The 19,028-nt window shown below is 38.5% G+C and overlaps 1 protein-coding gene across 1 annotated transcript in view; it reads right to left on the reverse strand.

Annotated features, from left to right (window-relative positions):
• tbk1 (TANK-binding kinase 1) overlaps positions 1-18,763 on the reverse strand; it is a 28,412-nt gene extending 9,649 nt beyond the window's left edge. Inside the window, exons 1-12 of the mRNA XM_088644760.1 lie at positions 18,676-18,763; positions 16,707-16,825; positions 15,712-15,852; positions 12,825-12,954; positions 9,021-9,202; positions 8,565-8,725; positions 8,010-8,120; positions 6,804-6,983; positions 5,959-6,155; positions 3,811-3,869; positions 2,347-2,438; positions 265-366 (exon numbers count right to left, since the gene is read on the reverse strand). Coding sequence (XP_088500886.1) covers positions 265-366; positions 2,347-2,438; positions 3,811-3,869; positions 5,959-6,155; positions 6,804-6,983; positions 8,010-8,120; positions 8,565-8,725; positions 9,021-9,202; positions 12,825-12,954; positions 15,712-15,852; positions 16,707-16,793 — 1,442 coding nt within the window. The 5' untranslated portion in view covers positions 16,794-16,825; positions 18,676-18,763. The remainder of the gene's footprint in view (positions 1-264; positions 367-2,346; positions 2,439-3,810; positions 3,870-5,958; positions 6,156-6,803; positions 6,984-8,009; positions 8,121-8,564; positions 8,726-9,020; positions 9,203-12,824; positions 12,955-15,711; positions 15,853-16,706; positions 16,826-18,675) is intronic.
• Positions 18,764-19,028: the final 265 nt, after the last annotated feature.

Here is a 19,028-nt window from a genome sequence, read left to right on the forward strand (position 1 = left end):
AATTACATTTGCTGTTTTTTTGCTGAATGTGCAATGGTTCTATATAAAGATGCAAAACAATACCATAAAAACATACAAACACATGGTCCCTCAGTAGAGAGACTGTTTTGTTTTTTTCTTTCTTTGAAGAGGAGACTTGTAGAGCAATAATTGCATCACTCTATTTATGGTGTGGTATCCAAGGGGTCCTAACAGAAAGTGCACCAAAGAAGCAGTGCTTCCTCTTAAAGTTAGTTGAACTAGCAGCCCTAATAATGTACTTACAGCTGCTCCGTTCTTTCTAATGTCTGATTGCAGTAGCTGCATATATGAATGACCTCAGTTTTCTTATGTACAGTCTCGTTGTAATCTTCTTTCATCAGTTCTCTGCAAAATGAAAAAGATGATTTGCAAAAAAAAACTTCTGAGGACCTGTATTACATATGAATTCCTATCAATATCAAAATAATAACTGCTTTTATTTGCGTAGCACTTTCCATCCCAAAGGATCCTAAACACTTTCTCAAAGAGGGAATATAAAAATACCTTACCAAATGAATTTTGGGGAAATCTGATATCTCAGATTGCACAAGGACAAAGTCAGTTTCCAAACAGTGGCATTGATCTTAATGACCAAGCAGTCAGGACCTCAGTTCAACATCCGATGCTTAAAAGACAGAAACTTCCACAAACCCTTGTCCCTAAACTAATGAATTGGTTTATAAATTTTGGGCCAAGGAAAAATGTGACAATAACTGGTGCACAACTACTGCTCACAACAGTAGCCTGGTTTCTTTAGAATTCTCCCATCCTAGACAAAGCCTTGTGTCGCTTCCAAATCTATCAAGAATTGGTACAAGGTGGTAATGCTGTTGTATTATGGTACCATCCTAAAGCTGGATGGTCTTCTAACATCTAACATTCAGAGTACTGTATAATTTTAATGTTTTGTTGCTTTAAAAGTTTGCAGTCATGACACTTTGAAGTACTGTAAAAGTATTTGTAATGTACACAACGTACCCCACACATTCAAAGAAAAAAACAAAAAGAAATAAGTAAATTGATAATATACAGTAAAAGAAACATAAGAAAGTTGTGACTAAAAAAATACTCAAACCTAAATTAATCTGATTAACACAATTACCTTTATTTTACTGACAAGGCAAAAATCAGTTGAGTTGCCCTGGTCAGAGTGCAATAATAGTAATTTTCTCTGCAACGGTCCTTGGTTAAGTAGTGCATTTCATGCAGACTCAATCATGAAGATTATGGAGCTTTCAAATTGGGTTATTGAAAAGCACAAGTCAGGAGAAGAGTGCAAAACAATATGTAAGTCTCTGAATATCCCGGTAAGGGCAGTCTACTCAATCATCAAGAAATCGAAGGTGTATTGTTATACCAGACCCTGCCTAGATCAGGCCACCCCTCCAAACTATGCAGACAAGTGAGGAGAAAACTGCCAAGAGATGCTACTGTGAAGCCAACAATAACTACTGTATGAATGAGCTACAGAGCTCACTTCACAATGCTGACCTGTATGGCAGAGGGGAAAACCCATCTCATACTGTATCACAAATGGAGATTGCAAGACCCTAAGCGTTCCCACAAAAATGTGACAAAAGGTGTCTTGGTTAAATGAAACCAAACTGGAATATTTTGATCTAAATGCCAAGCCTTATGTCTGATGCAGAGCTAAAACAGTACATCTCCCAGTCAATACCATCCTTAAAGTTAAGCATGGTTGGTGGCACCATCATTGTTATGCGGATGCTTCTTGTCAGTAAGGACAAATTGCTCTTTGTCCTTAATTGATAGAAGGAAAAATGAAAAGAGCATAGTACAAACACTAGAGGAAAACCTTCAGACTTAAAACTGGGGCAAAAATGCACCTTTCAGCAGGACAATGATCCCAAACACAAGGCCAAAACTACATTGGAGCAGTTTAAAAAGAAAAAAGTGAGTGTTCTTGAATGGCTCAAAGCCCTGACTCTATTGAAATCTGCTGTCCATAAGTGAACCCAAAGCAATTTGATAGAACTTCAGCAAATCTGCAAAGAAGAATGAGTGACATTTACACCCAGACAGTGTATAAAGTCTTTGGAGGATTACTAAAAAAGTAGTTTCTGCCAGTTCTTTTCTCTCTCGTTTTTTGTTGACATTTACTGTATCATTTCTTACATTTTGAAGTTTTCAGTTTGAGCAAAAGGATTTTGAATCAAATATGAAGTTTAAAATATATGGAGGAAAGGTCTTTATACTTTTGCAATGGAGGAGAACACCGCCATTTAACAAAACAGTTGTGAAAAAACTGGAATAAAAAGAATGAGTGTTTGGAACATAAAAGCAAACATCACTGCCAATATTTACATAAGGCCTCTGACTCCTTTTCGCACCAGCTCTTGATACATCAGAAGGGATTTGGATATTTTCCACAGGTGACCAATATCCCCTGCAAAAGTCTGCAAGAAAAAGCAGGTGTCAGAAATGAATGTCCCCGTTAGCCTTGTTTGCAAAGCTCCAGTCTTTTGCAATAAACACATTTTTTATTGAGATGACTACACAACTCTATTGATATCTATTATTAAAACATAAATGGCCTGTAAATGGTACCAATGTCAAGAACTCTTCCAGGAATTTAAAATGGAAAGGGGGTATACTCATTTTCTCTTTTATATAAAGTACAGTAGATTGGAACTTGGTATTAAAGAAAAATTCCAGCTTCAGTAAAACTGGTGCAAGTTTTTTTCTCCCCAGGTCATAAAATACAACTGTTAGAAAAAAAAAATGCCCCCCAAAATGTGAATATTGCACTTTACCTACCAAACGTATGATATTCAATTAAAAACTTTTGAAACCAGAGAAAGGATACCAAGCTGCTGATATTACTTAACAGAGCTTTAATGCTCTTATTGCAAGGGATCAAGAAATAATTACTGAATAAATAAGTGCCAGTGAACAACCTGCTTCAAATGCTATTCATCAAGTAAATCTGACAATCCACACTGTGTTCAAAATATTAAAAATGGACTGGGCCAGCACACAACACTCAGTTTTTATACTGAAATATAGTATGTGTGTAAATTTTGCACTTTTACACAAAAATTGCACCTGCTAAATAACATGAGACTGATAGTGAACGTCAGCGCCATGTAGAAAATGCTGCTCGGAAACCCCCTCTGTTTCTGCGTAATCAAATTTTGCCCTTCAAGGCAAAAAGTTCCAAAGGAAAAAAAGGTATCATCTTTATTCTGTATCTGCATATTGGACATTATGTTACAGAGTGTCACAAAATGAGTGCATCTAGCTTACGTCTGTTTTCTTTCATTTTTTTCATTTTATTTTTCACCCTTTTGCAGTACACATTACCCATACTGTATTAGGGGTTGTACAGGCTACAATCTTTCCCTCTTCTAACAAAATAAAGATTCTTAACTAACAGCCAATGATGAGTTGCCTACCCAATCCTGAAAGATCAATCACTACATTAATTTCTGCTTATTAAATCATGTTGAAGAATATTTAATGAAAATGAAATAAACAGGCTTTAAAGAATTTTGGTCTGTATCTCACAGAAATGTCTTTTAGTGCGAAAATACAAATACAAATAGGACAAATAGACCTAGGACAAATATGGCACACAAATGGCAAATGTCTGAATTCACAATTGTTTTCCACTGTCTTGAAAATAGTCAGATTTTAATTATAAGCACATAAAAAAAGTAACTTAAAATGCTACCCCAAATTAAACAGTTACAGTTTTATAACATTCAGACTACCTGTACTAGGTAATAGAAATAAAAAATTAACATGGAAAAAAATCATGATCAGTACCTTTGCATAGCTAGCATCCAAATCCAAGTCATAGCGGGGCTGTATCTTTGGTGCAGTAGCTGATAAAAAAAGAAGATTTCAGATTTCTATCCCTTTATATTATACATCATTTATACATAATTATACATAATTTTGAATTCATGATTATAGCTTAATGGCAATGAAATTCAGCAAAGTGTCTAGCAGAAGCCATATTTCCTGCTTCAGACCACAAAAAAAACATGGAAAAAATTCATGTGAGAAAAACAAACCCCCTTCTTTCAAGAGACACAGCATTCCAAAAAGAAAGCTGAAATAAAATCAAAAAGAAAATGATGATACTCAGGTATTAATCAATTAAATGATCATTAACATTTTGAATTGTTGCCTGCTAAAAAATTAACTAATCATAGTACTGTGTTTTTTCTTTATATCTACTTAGTGATGTTTTTCCTTTGATACTTTAATACAGAAATGTTAAATCAAATAGCATCTATTATATGTTCTGTATGATCCGTGCCGTGTTTCCTGCACAGTGTTCTTAAAAATGCTTTTTGTTGCTTTTAAGTGAAAAAGAACAGTGATTTATAGGCATTTAATTGTTGGCAACAATTCAAACAATGCTATAGTTGTAATTGCCCATTTACAAAGATTTGGTTTGTTTTAATAAATTTTTGAACATCCAGGTACAGCAAATTTCTACATTACTTTGCCTACTTCCAAACATCTCCTACATTCAAGGTTAATCACTCCTACAATTCTGGACAAAGACCTCTCTACATAGGACTGAAAATCGATCTATATTCCAAACACACTGATTCACATGATATAACCATTCACAGGGTTATTTTCTTCACAGCCTGTTCTATCCCAAACACAAAATGTTCTTCCTTTTTACAATTTCTGGTTCTGCATTATTGAGATGGACTTCCAAAACCAATACTTTATAATGCACTGTTTTTCAATGACTGGGGAAGCTGCTGCATTGACAGGATCTTCAGCCAACCCCTCAAAATCCTTGAAACATCAACCCAACAAGGCATTCCAGAACCGCTCCTCCCTTATACCCCAACTCCCTTGGGGTCATCAAAGAAAACATCCATTTTACAGGAAGACTCCTTAACTTGAAAAGACCCAACAGTCATTTCATAATACCGACCACCTAATCTATGTACCCATCTTCTCAACAGCCACCATCCAAGCCAGTGTCGACTGTTAGCAGAAGTCGATAAAACACCTTCATATATGTCCTGTAGCACGCACCTACATGGCTCCTCTGGCCATTTCAAAATCATTCAAAGAGCACGTGCAGTAACCGATCTCATTGATGGTGTCTCATATAGAAAGTGCCCTGCCATTTACATTGGTGTAACAGGAAGAGACTCAAGAGGAAGAAGACCTTTTTGGAGAATACATCAAAGCAGCGAGGACCAAAGATCTCTCAAAACCCACAGTTCCCCATTTCACATATCATGGCCATGATTTCATTGGTGTTTCCATTTGCATATTTTTTATAGAGACTCCAAGATTTATATTGCAGAAAGACTTCAGAACCTAAGACTATCTTTACAATTCACATCTTCTTACCTGCATGTAAGCATGTGCCTATTCTTACACACTCTGTCCTAGTCTACTCAATTCAATTCAGTTTTATTTGTATAGCGCTTTTTACAATGGACATTGTCACAAAGCAGCTTTACAGATTTCCAGACCTGAATCTCCAGTGAGCAGGCCTAAGGCGACAAGTGGCAAGGAAAAACTCCCTTAGACTAAAGTAGGAAGAAACCTTGAGAGGAACCCAGGTTCGAAGGGGGAACCTATCCTCCTCTGGCCGGCATAAGATTAAATTAGAATGAACACATATGAGAGTCGCCTGTATTCTATTACATGGTGGGAAAAGCACAATCTTGTATGGTAATGTCCAACAGTGTCCAGGATGCTCAATTGGCTGCCTTCAGTTGGGATTTCTCTGGGAAGGGCTTTGTAGAGGATCCACTGTTGATTTTACAACCGGTAAAAGTCTGCTTTAGAATTCTACGATCTGAGATTCCAGTGTTTATGCTTCCAAGTATTACTGCTATTTGTAATAAGGCTACTCATGGACTTTAATAAAACAATGTGTTGGATATGGCTGTATTTTGCCGAGTAGGAAATTACTCAGAAACTTACGTTCTTCAAACAGTAGCCCAATCATGCTAACCAGATCCCGGCTCACTAGAATGATGGGGTTGTCTTTGGAGGTGCGAGGGAAGGCCTGTGCCTGTCTGTTCGGGTCCAGCACCAGTCGGCGACCCTCATACATCAGCTCTTGATTGGGCGGAGCAATATTGGTTCTCCGAAATAGTAGCTCTTGGAACAGAGTAGCCCTAAAAAAAGCCAGATCACGATTACTGACTCAACTAAATTTCAGAGAAGATCTATACCTCCACTATACAAGTTAGATTACCTTAGAAAGCTATACAATGGGACCTACAAGCTATACAGTGAGACTAATTCCACAATGGCTAAACTATTTAAGAACCACTGATTGATACATTGAAATCTATAATATCTCCATATAATGTCTAAGACAATTAATGAATAAAGGACATGACCTCAACCCTATAAAAATAAATTCTATATATTATTGCAAATAATTCACAACTCAAGTTATTACATGAAAAGCAACCTTCTTGAAAAACCTTCCTGTCGATTATAGGCAACATTAATTCATGATCTGAAAAAAACCCACAAACTGGTAACTGAAATCCAATTGAACAAATTAACATTTGTGATGGACAAGGCGTCCACTGTAAAAATCATGGGCTAGTAGCATGTGGCCACTCCTGGAACAAATACAAGCTGTATATCTGCAACACATGCACTGTACTAGGTTGCAGATGCTATTTCACAGGTTCACAGCTCATCCCAAAAATGTTCAATGGGATACAAGTGTGGTGAGCAGGGCATCCACAGCATAACCTTGAGGTTATCTACTGGGAGACATAAGGATAATCGTGACCAATGAAACTCACGTGTTGTACTGGTGTATGTAGATGTGGTGGAGTGTTGCCTGCTGAAAGCTGAAGACATACACCACCGTTCTGTGCAAGATATCACTGGTTTCTGCAAAAAACTGATCAAAACCCCAGCACTTCTCCTGGTCAGCTTCCAGGATATTGGCAAGCACTGGTGTCAACAGACTCTGCAAACCCCTGAAAAATGCAACGATAGTAAATATGGTAAAATAAATTACACAATTTATTGACTAAAAACGTGTTTTCCAATTTAAGTTTGAATTAACTGACTAACTGCAGAACAGGCTTTTACTAAATGGAAACATCCATAAAGCCCAGAGCTTCACTATTTTATTCTTTAAAGCAGAAACATGACGCAAATACAGTATAACACCAAATAAAGCAAGGAGGATGACAGGCTGAGTGTTGACAGTAAAAGAAAAGGCTGAAAGAAAAGTCTTTCATTAGAAAAGATGTGAACCTTGGAACCTGACAGCAGTTTTATAGCAAGGAGAAGAGAAGCTTTTTTCTTTTTTTTTAGAACTAGGAAGAATGCTGTTATTGTTTATTTTTGAGAAGAATCAATATCGGGGAAAGACTGGCCACCCCCAATATTAGACAGGGACATTCAGAGACCTGAAAACTCAAAGTGAGCTAGGTGTAATTTTAGTTTATCATTTTATTTTTCAATATTTTATCCTTTAATATAATGAATGCTGTTTTAATCGCACCACTGTCTTTAAATGTGTCTGTCTTGAGCCCCGCCTATCTCAGTGTCCACTGGATGACTGCATCACACAGTTGACTTTAAATCTTTAAGGCCCAAGGTCGTGTACAACATAACTTTTGAGTGGGCTCCTGCAATTCAAGATCATACCACTTTTACCTGTAACCTTTTTATTTGGCAATACATGATGGATAGCCTGATATAAGTCTTGTTTTGTTTGATGATGTGATGTGTTAAATACTTAATATAAATAGAAATCAAACAGTTTAAATGTATTTCTTATTCAAAGTTATTTATGTTACTAGTTGATACCAGAACACATGGATGACAAAAGGGAAAATCCTCACAGTGAACCAGAGAAGAGAAAAAACTGTTCAATTTTTGAAGACTTATCTTCAGACTGAACCCTTCTGACAACAGAGCCTTGAAGATCTGTAATATGCTTAAAAAATTAAGTGCATCTACAGTACCACATTTTCTGTAACAGAAACACTTACTTGGAAAGACTGCACGAAACTGGCATCTCTGAACTCCACTCAATTTTTCCATTTTCAAACTTCTGCACTCCAGATATCGCCCCAGGTGGCTTCTCTGTGATGATTTTGTACCTATGGAGAAGAAAATCCGGTTTTCTCACGTACTCGGTATTCTTTGCTGCATATAAAGCAAAAAAATGACTCAACTTGACAAACATAGAAATCAATTTGATTCCACCCTCAGAATTCAGAATTACTTTTATTTTCTGCCTCATTAGTGTCATTTTTTCCAAACAGACCAGTCTGTGCCAAAGACTTCGGAGTGTTTTGTACATCCATTACATTATCTAATCATCATGAAGGAATTTGAAAGGAGAGAATGCAAAGCTTATCTGCTATTAAGGTTCATCCTCCAATAAAAGAAAAAATAAACCTGCTCCAAATTTAATTGCTTGAACGCTAAACAGAATCACGTAAGCAGAATTTCCAATAACTGTGCCACCTTTGTCACCCACAATAATTTAAATCGCCCTACAAGACGCTACAGAGTAAATGGATGTGAGCTGCTGGTCTTACATGACTTCTTTGTTCCTGCGTGGTCCTTCGAAGGGTCTGAATGGAAGACTGCCAGTGGCTGCGTGGTAGAATGTCACGCCAATGCTCCAGAGGTCAACGGTGGCCCCATACTTCTTTTGGTGGTCCTTCCTGAGGACGGCCCGCTCATACATGTCGGGATGCTGTCAGACACAGCACAAATGTGCCATTACACGTCACAAAGAACTTTTTATGCAACTTAAAGAGCTGGCTAGAGAAACCACAATGCAAAACCAGGAGTTGCCGTAACACTCATTCAGGGATGGGAAGAAGGCAGGCCGCAGCCAAGTCTTCTCTGCAGAATCCATCCCTACAGGCCACCATAAATTTGGCCACAAACGGTAAATTTAAAAGATGGGAGATACTGAAACCAATTTCAAGATTACATACTGGGTGCAAAATTTTAGGACAAAAAATGAATTCCCAGCTTGAACTTACCAAATACTCCTCTGTCCCATAAAGGGAAACAAACTGCTCATCGTCTTCAAGTTCTCGAGCTGCTCCAAAATCAGTCAGCTTGTACACAGAGCGGCCATCTTCTCCAATCATACGCATGATGTTTCCTGGCTTGATATCACGGTGAACTATGCCATACTCCCTGAGGTGATTCATTCCAGCAACTAAAACAGACACACAGCAAACCTATCAGCCATTAAAACAAAGTGCAATGAACAGTTTTATGAACACTTCCTGCCTTCTAAAAAACACTTCAGTGTTTGTACTGGTAAGAACATGGTTGACTAGTAGGGGACAAAAAACCTTAAGCAATTCTGAACTTAATCCCCAAATCCTAAATAATTTTAATATTGGCAGAATCTGTTAGAGAAATAGGAACAAATGACCATGGTAAGGGTGCAAGAAGGCTCCACAGCCGAAACATTGTGTTTCTTTTCTTCTCTTTTCAGCATGGAATAAACCTTTACTTGTTCCTTTGCAGCCTGCCCATGCTGATGGAGCTACCTACTTGAACTACTTCATGGTAAAGGTAGGTTGCTGATTCTGCATAAATATGCAGATAAATATCAGGATTTAGCTTGTAAACGTAGGAGTAGGATATCTAGAGTGGTCTTGTCAGAGATTCCACCAGTGTCACATGTAAGCCTAAGGCTTTAAGGGGAAATATGGGCATTAAACATAGGGCTAATATACTGGCACAGCAAGGATGGGGTAGTTAGGATCCTTCTGGAACAAATAGGACCTGCACAAGCAGAAATGGTTGAACCAGAAGAGTAGCATTGTTTAGTATTGAGGAAGCATAAACTAGTTTTGAGGAATATTTAAACAAGGGAACTGGGATTCACAACAGGCCAATTGAAGGTAAAAAAAAGGTTGAAATAATATGGTTAGTGATTTCTTCTTAACCCAGTAGGTGGCACTAGGAATCAGGTCTTTGAAAAAACAGTATATAATTAATGGTGGTGAAATGCTAGTGTGATGGCTTTAAGGGTGTAATGTAGGCACACCTAACAGAAGGAAAACAATAATAATAATGTGATAATGTTGCTTTATTAGCCCTATACAATTTCTTGCATTAGGAATTTGTCTTTTATCACATACCCCAGCTTGCTCTCCATGAGACACAGACACACAGACAGGGAGAGAAGCTTGGGGTCAGAGCGCAAGGTCAGCCATTGTACAGCACCCCTGGAGCAGTTGGGGTTAAGGGCCTTGCTCAGGGGCCCAACGGAGTAGGATTCCTCTGCCGGCCGTGGGATTTGAACCAGCAACCTTCCAGTCACAGGCACAGATCCTTAGCCACAGAGCCACCGCTCCGCCCCAGAAGCGTTCAACAGAGTGGAGCCTGTTTCGAACCTACATCTCTAGGGGAAACTACAATCAAAAGGCAGCAACTCAACGCTCGGCCATTCTAACGAGTGAGTGAAGAGAGGTATTAAGGGAAAAGGAAACACAAGGAAGGAGCTCGGCTGTCACGGATGTTGGAAGGGACAAACCGTGGAATGGCAGGAGAGCGGAAAAAGACCCTATGCAAAGCGGCGGAGCAGGGAGTTAGCCTGGGCTCAGCAGTGCAAGACCTATGCGGCGACCTGGTGCTAGGCGGGTCTCAGGACATCCGAACATCAATGCTGAGTGAAGGGGAATGAGTGACCCGGAAATATATAGCCCCAGACAGAGAGACACCGGAAGGACAGACAGCAAAACACAGGAAACTAGGGACAGGACAGGGTAGGAGCGCCCGTCAGTGGCAGTGTCTAAGGGAGGTGAGGGGGCAGGGGTCTTTAATGAAAGGGATTGAACTGAGACGCAGAAGGGTGTGAAAGAGGGAGAAAGGAGCTCCATCACTATTACGTAATTTTAGCATATAAAAACTGAGGATCTACACAGGCAACTTCAGCTTAACAGTCATAAATTGCTACAACCTCCTGAAGAGATGGTGAACATGAATTGTGAATGTAAGACTGTGTTTAATTTGAACAACAAACAAGGACAGTTGATAACGCTAAAGCATATGACATGATACATTACAAAAGGCTTCTGATAATGAATAAAAATTTACTTCTCATAAAAACTTAATTCTCAGACTAAAATCATTCATGAATAACATTACATTTTATTTAAGGCATGGGCATGTATTGAGATCTGACTAACAGACAGGAAACACTACATCTGGTGTACCGCGAGGTTTTTTTGTAGTGGGTCCGCTGCTCTTTCTGATCTATATCAACTACTGTACATAGATTGTGGAATAGTTTATCTTCTTACATTTGCAGATCACACGGATATAGGGGCTGTGGCAAAAAGAAGTGGCAAGGCAATTACAAAAAGACTTGGCAAATGAAATTCAACATTGGTAAGTGCTTCACAAAGAAAGTAGAGAGATAAATTGTTCATACTGTACAGGTGGTCCTGAGCTGTAGGATACTATGCAAGAAAAGGAATCTGTGTGTGAATGTGCATTCGCCTATGCCCTTAACAAGACTATACAAGGAGAGAAAGAATGAGGCAACCATGCTTGATTATGTGGGAAAATGTATGAAATTTCAATCAAGAGAAACTGCTCATGGTTTTCAACTCACCACCAAGACCTCATTTAGAGTATCGAGATAGAATATTAGTTCAGTTTTAGTCATCGTACCACAAGAAGATATTACAGCCTTAGAAAACGTTCAGTGAAGAGCACCAAGAATTATTCCTGAACTCAGGGGATCGTAATATTGTAATATGTAGATTACGATCTACATCTCTACAGTCTTGAGCAGTGGGGATTGAGAGGACATTCGATCCACCTAGCTGATGTTGAAAAGGGTAAAGACAATTCCAAAAGAAGGATTTGGGTCACAGCTAATAATGAAAAGCAATTAATTTAGGATGAGAAACAGGAACTGTTATTTTTTGACCAAGAGCTGTGGGTATCAGCTTCTTAGCCAGGTCATGGAAGGCCTGCATTCTGGATACCTTCAAGATTGGCCTTCAATTGGCTGGATGAAACTTCAAATTTGCAAGGCCATGCAGAGAATAGCCACCACATATTTACAAACCTGTTCTTATTAAAATAAAATAGTACAGCTTAGATTTAATGACAACCTTTCAGATGAAAGAAAAAAGAGATGAAGGAAGCAGTGTAATACAAGTCATGTTTAAGAGAAAAATACAATCTTGCTCAGGACTTTATCACCTCCCATACAAGGCCAAGAGTTGAGGCAAAGGTGAATATCTCCAGGCTCGTTTGCTACAAAACCTTCATGTTACAACGATCCGAGAAAGTGATCATCAATACAGAATTACATATCCACTTATTACAGATAACACTGTATGAAGGTAGATTACATTTCCAAAACAAGTCAGCATTTTTATCCATTAACGCCACAAAATCATCAGTAAATTCCAGTGAGTTCCTAAGACAAGAGTAGCTTTAATGAAAGTACCCCGATTTATTGACGCCTTTGAGTCTTCTGAACATTTTGTAACTATTGGATACCCAGTATTTCAGTAAGATATACTGAAAAGCCAAAATGGTGATACATTCAGGAACTTTCCTGATATTCCATATTGCTAAGAGGAATATGCAGTATCTTAAAAGATTTAGTATCAATATCCTGAGAGAAACACTCAACGTGATTCCGATATGCGATTTCTTCCTCAATTATCACTGAAACATCCTTCCTCAACAGGGAGTTATTCATCTGAAGTACTATTATTCAACTGAAAACCCAAAGGAGAGAAAAGCTTAGATGTCCAGGTCTCAAGAACAAGCCTCCTCTGAAAACAGAAAAACTGTCTCACCCACATCCTGCAGTACGATGAGAAACTCATCCTCTGGAAGCCCGTAGGCATTAGAGGATTCCTCTAGGACCGTGTAGAGACTTCCACAGGGACAGTACTCCATCACTAGCACCTTGTGCCTAGTGTTCGTCTAAAAGAGAAACAAAATGCTTTTTTTAAAAAATACACATTAATACAAATACTGCAATTCTGTATGGCATACAAAGGAGCAAAACAGACAGCACTGTATTGTTTCTTTTTTGAATAGAATGTTTCAATGAATTCTACCCGCTGTCGGGGAATAAAAGCAAACAAATAAGGTTCTTTTCTGGTTCTGTTACACCTTAGAATTTTACACCTCTACAGGAGAAAACTTCAAGACCATTTTTCTCACTTTTGTGTTTTTAAACTAGAATTGGCAATTATTTTTTGTGGAGTCTGTATATTTGTAATGACAGCCTAAACTATTTTAGGAAAAAATTCATAAAATATATATTGCCACCCTTGCAATACATAATGTAAGAACTGCAATCTTCAAGAATTCTTTTTTTACAAATTCTGTAAATCCAAGTTGAAACATGAAAAAAATACTTAATTCAAAAATGAAATTCACATTTTTAAATTTCTATGTAACGTTTTTTTTTAATGTACATTTCTATGTATTGTTTGTATTAGAGATCAAAGTGGCTAAAAGGCGTCATGTGATTTTCTGGAGTCAGTGAGAAGGGAGAGTGCTGGAGGCTCTCACTGCCATGGAGTCACAAGCAAAAAACATCAGAAGCAAATAAATGAGGTGGGGGGGGGCAGTTTTGAAACCAAAGAGCGTTGGAGATATACATCAGAATGGGTTGATTACATGTCAATACAAAACCACATTTCTTATAGAAACATAACAAGGGCTGAGGAAATTGTTATCTGTTTCTGGAGATGATTCAAAAAGTCGCCATAATATTGACATAGTTACAATTTGTGATAAACATCATAATACAATACCCAGAGAACAAATACTTATATAAATAGAGTGACAAAGTGGTGAAAAAGAGCTTATAAATACAACTTTATTATTAATATTATATTAACACCATCCTGGGTATACCCTGCCTTGCACCTGTTACTTGCTGGTTTAGGCTCTGATTCCCCTGCAGCCCAGAATCAGAAGAAGCAATTAGAAAATGGATGGATGACAGAAAAATATTTAGGATATCCAGTCCAATTTTTGTGTTGCACATAAGGTGTAAATTTTTACATTTTTTCAGGATTAACATTTGAAGCCTTACTTTGGCTGTTCAGAACAATGCAAGCACAATACAGCAACTGCCATAAAAAAAACCTGGGGTATCAAAAAATATTTTTCTGTATAGTATACCTGTGGGAAGCAATCAAATCAAAGTTTACACTGTACATTAAAGCTCATGACAACAAATAGATATATTATTTGCACTCCCCAGCTCCTGAACGACAAAAAAAATACCTATTATGTCTAGGTGATCTATTTCTCAAATATAATAGATTTAAATGCATCTTTGAAGGGGCTAGTTGATAGCTGCACCCAAAGAAGGGGGAGGGACAGAAAATAAACTGTGCCATCCCAACAAAAATGACTTCCTAAGTTCAAGGATTCATCGCATATACAATTGCTTTCCGTTTTAAAATATTTTATATTTTAGTTCATTTTTTTCTTTAGTAGATTAGACGCTACTCTTATAAGCACATAGAGCCAGAAGCTTTGAGGTCATCACTGCTTATAACACCAACTTTACCACATTGTAGCCAGGTCAGATCGCAGAATCTATCCAAGACTGGACCCGGGCAGTACTGTAAAAAGAGACCTTTACAGACAGTTATGTTGCTGCAGTAAATGTTGTTGGTGGACTAGTGGTTGGTGCTGTTCTCTTTGGCTAAAAACTTCTGAACCAATGCCCCAGTATGTTAACAGGGGAAACTGTGCTATACAAAGTGCCATTCTTTATTTGAAATGTTAAACTGGGTTTACACAATCTAACCTTTCTAAATTTCCCCCTTTATAAAACTGGTGACACCTCTTCTCACTTCTCCACCTGATCTGATGTATAGTGGAAATGGCTGCCACTTATAACCCAGCTTGGTGCTGCGCTTCACAGGCTGACGAAGTGGTTTGTCTCCCCTATGTAAAGAACCTTGGAATGCTTTGGGATGGAAAGTACTATATTAATGCAATTCATTAGGGATTATTTCTATCATTTTGTCTCTTCGCCAACAGCTGAGAGCTGAACATAAATACTGCAATTTCTTGATTAATTCTCAGTCCAGGTCATCTTAGATTACAAACCTTTCCATCCACTGTCTACCTGTTTCTTCCAATACAGGGTTGTGGGGGAACCCGAGCCTATCCCGGCAAGCAACAGGCAAAAGGCAGGGTACACGGACACAGAAACACATACTCACACCAGGGCCAATTTTCGCAGAAGCCAATTAACCTAGCTGTAAAGGGACAGGTAAAGGTTTACTCTATGTTGAACAGAAAAGAAGAGACACAACGTTTTGGCTGTGGAGCCTTCTTCAGGAAGGATCCACAGCTGAAACGTTGTATGTCTTCTCTCTTCAGCTTGGAATTGGCCTTTACCTGTTCCTTTGCTACCAACGCATGCTGACACAGCTCCCTACTTGAACATCTTTAACCTACCTATATGTTTTTAGACTGGGGGAGGCACCCGAAGGGGAACATACAACCTCCATGCAGAGAGAGAGCACTCCAGTTCAAGAATCGAACCCAAGGCCCCAGTGCTGCAATGCTAACCACTGCACCAGTCTAAATCACAAACCTCCTAACAAAACTGCACCATATTCACATTGCAGGCCCAAGCGTCTTACTAATTTTTCCAAAACCAAGCAGAAAACACATTTGCTTCCATTTAGGCAGAACACCTACCTCCTCTTCCACAGCAAAGAGCTTCACAATGTTCTTGTGATTGAGCTTCTTCAGCACCTCGAACTCCCTCATCTGCACATCCAGGGGCCGCAGGAAACTCAGGTTGTTGAAAACCTTGACAGCATAGAGGTCCCCAGTTTTCTGTTCAAGACAAAACACAGTAAACGATGAGAGAGCTTTTATTAATATGGACGGATAGGCTGCCACCCACATTTGATTTGTTCTGGCACGCGTAAAACATTTTTTTTCTTTCACATTAGAGTGCTCCTCAAATGAGTGGATGAGGATGTACATGTGGATTCAACTTTGGAGCCATGAATGGGTAATCTGAGCTGAACTGAGGGGAAACTGACGTTTTACTTCCCCTTAAAGCCAGGCAGTGTCAAAGCATTCACATCAGAAATCACAGGTAACACCAACTGGCTAATACCAATCCTACTTCAAGTCTATAGTTCTTCCAGATTTTTTTCCAGAATAAGATTGCCAGTATAAAAGTGTACGTTAATAATTCTGTCAGTAATTCTTCCATTAACTAAATAAACAAACATAGCAAAACACAGTTTGAATTGAATATATTTCTTTGGAAATATATATGCAAGCTCTTGAAATGTGTTTGTTTTTCCATTTTTATATTTCCTTCCAGTGTGTGTACCCACTAAGACGTTAAAAATCTGATGATTCAGAGTTGATGCCTAAGTGCTAACCTTGAATTCAAGCCCTGATCCAGACCTGTACTGTCTATACTCTCCATGATAATTCAAGATGTTAAGGGCATATATATTCCAGGCAGAAATGGGGTGTGGGGGCTGGGGGTTTAATTACCAATGTGAACCAGACAGATTCCTTGTTCAACATGTCTCAGACCCACTACAACAAATGTTGATACCACTTAGATGTTGAATGTGGATCACCCCCATCTAGCTGTAACACTTATTTATTATAATTAATGCATCCCTGATGTTGTAAGTCAATAAGGCATCGGGGACCCCACTGACCTTGTGTCTCCCACGGTACACGTTTGCGGTTGCTCCTTGCCCAAGAAGGTCTGACATGAGCCAGAGATAGTTTGCTGTGCTCTGCATATCTGCTCTTCAAAAGAGACTCTCAACAGCACCTGCCAACAACAAAGCACATCCTTTCAGCTTCAGAGTGCACCTCAGGCCTCCTGCATTGCTTCGTGGTTAAACAGTGTTCAGTACAGAACAGGGCACGCTTGTGGTCTGCTGCAATGTATTCACTGAGTAGCATAAGTCTGCAATTTCCCATCGTGGAAAACAACTGCACATCTAGTAGCAAAGAAAATCACTAATATATTGTTATTAAGTTAATGCCTCTGTATTAATCGTGAAGTTTTTAAGCTCGTTTAAAATTGTGATTCGCTTAACCGTTTTTTAGAAAGGAACAGCAAACGTCTCAGTTTCACAAGGAAGCTGCCTTTAGCTATGTATAGCGACATGCAAATACAGTCGGCCTCCTTATGTACAGAACTATTCAGAAACAAACTAGAGGATTTTATGAGCCGGATATGGGCAACGGTATTCAAACTGTTACTTCTTTAATCTTGTGTCTTTCAATTCAATAAAGTCTCAGGTTTAGCAGAGTAGCATCACTTTTTATACCTTAATTCTTTTTTTTGTTATTTCCTAAAAACGTATCCCAGGAGTAGTATACTTTTACATATATGATTAACCGTTCTCTGGTGTGCTTTGGCTATTCAGTTTGGACTATGGACTAAGGCTTTAACGTATAGGGAAAAGGAAACTAAAGATGTGAAATGTAGATAATAGACCAATTATAGATAATAATCAATAAGCAAGACTTCTGAACATTTCGTCTAAGAGAGTTTAGCCTGAGCTCAATGGGTAAAACTGAGTAATCAAGAGTTTCGAAATTCTTAGAAAATATCTAAAAAACGTCTCCAGAATTTCACCGAGTAAGACAAGGTTACCCACCCTTGACTCAAGAAGTAGAATTCTTGTAATTGTGTTGCTGTACTGTACATAACCCCTCACAGAGCCAAAGACCTTGAAACCACTACACTACAGGATTTACTACAGTTAACAACCTGGTTATAAATTCAGAAACATCATAGCGAACGTGTCCAACTGGGTAAAATGAAAACCACATCTAATTCATTATTTAATTTTCTTCGCCCGTTTTGCTCAAATAACTATTTTCGACTGTATACATGATTTACGTTGGAATCTGTTCGTGCTCTCCGGTTCAAAAAAGAAAATTAATCATTTGCTAAAAACATGAAAAGGTATCAAATACGAGCACACGGTACCGTAGGAGGAAACAGAATTCGACTGTAACACATGTGCCTTTGGTTGGGAGCGTGACGGCGTTGCGGGCACGCAGCGCCGCTGGAGTAGGAAATCTCCCACAAATACAACGAATATGCAAACTGAGGAGATCAGACAAGGCCAGTAGGATGCCAGTTTAGAAAATGTGGCGCACATTATTTCCGATGGAAACACCACTATCTATTATAGTAGCTTACTGAAAAACAGAACTAAGTGTATGATCGCGTAGCACACATGAACGATTTACCGCTCTACAGACAGAAGTAGCTAATGCAGTATTTACCAAGAGACGCCTGAGCGGAAGAAACGTTGATTATTTCTGTTTCACATCATTATTGAAATTTACCGGCGTATTGTGTGAAATGTTTCAGGTCTAACGGTCATAACATATTTATAACCCCGTTAGGTAAAGCCACAAAGCTTAACATTGAAATTGGCGACCAATAATAATTAGCGATATGGTACTGTTCCTGTTTTGGAAACTCAAGTGAAACAAAACGCACTAGATCGCAGCAAAACGTTTATTTCAAGGCACGTTGTTCAACGTAATTTATTTAGCTTTACAAAATGTATTCTTGATATGCACGCTTATTATACGTTGTTTTAAGATCATACATTTATGCCTGAATAATAAAAAGAAACAATTTTATTTCCTTACCCCCTCAAAAAGCTAAGTCCCCTTTAGTTTCTTTCACTGACATCATATGGTCACGAGTTGAAAATGACTCAATCAGCAATGAGAAACCAAGGAAGAGTGAGAGTGGGCGTATCTGATCTTTCTACCGTAATTATACAAATATAAAAGAAAAAAAATAAGTGTGCAAAACTAGTGTGTTGATACCACACTGACACCAGCCAGCCTCAGGACAGCACTGCTAGAGCACCACAACTCAGACTCAAGCACATCACAGCACAGATCAAACAGCAAAATCTCACACACTGGGACACACACACACAAACACAACATAAACTGGAATGCTACAGAACCCTTAACAGACAATACACACTAGC

This window comes from Lepisosteus platostomus, chromosome 9 (genome assembly GCF_059453375.1).
Source record: "Lepisosteus platostomus isolate fLepPlt1 chromosome 9, fLepPlt1.hap1, whole genome shotgun sequence".
Classification (NCBI taxonomy): domain Eukaryota; kingdom Metazoa; phylum Chordata; class Actinopteri; order Semionotiformes; family Lepisosteidae; genus Lepisosteus; species Lepisosteus platostomus.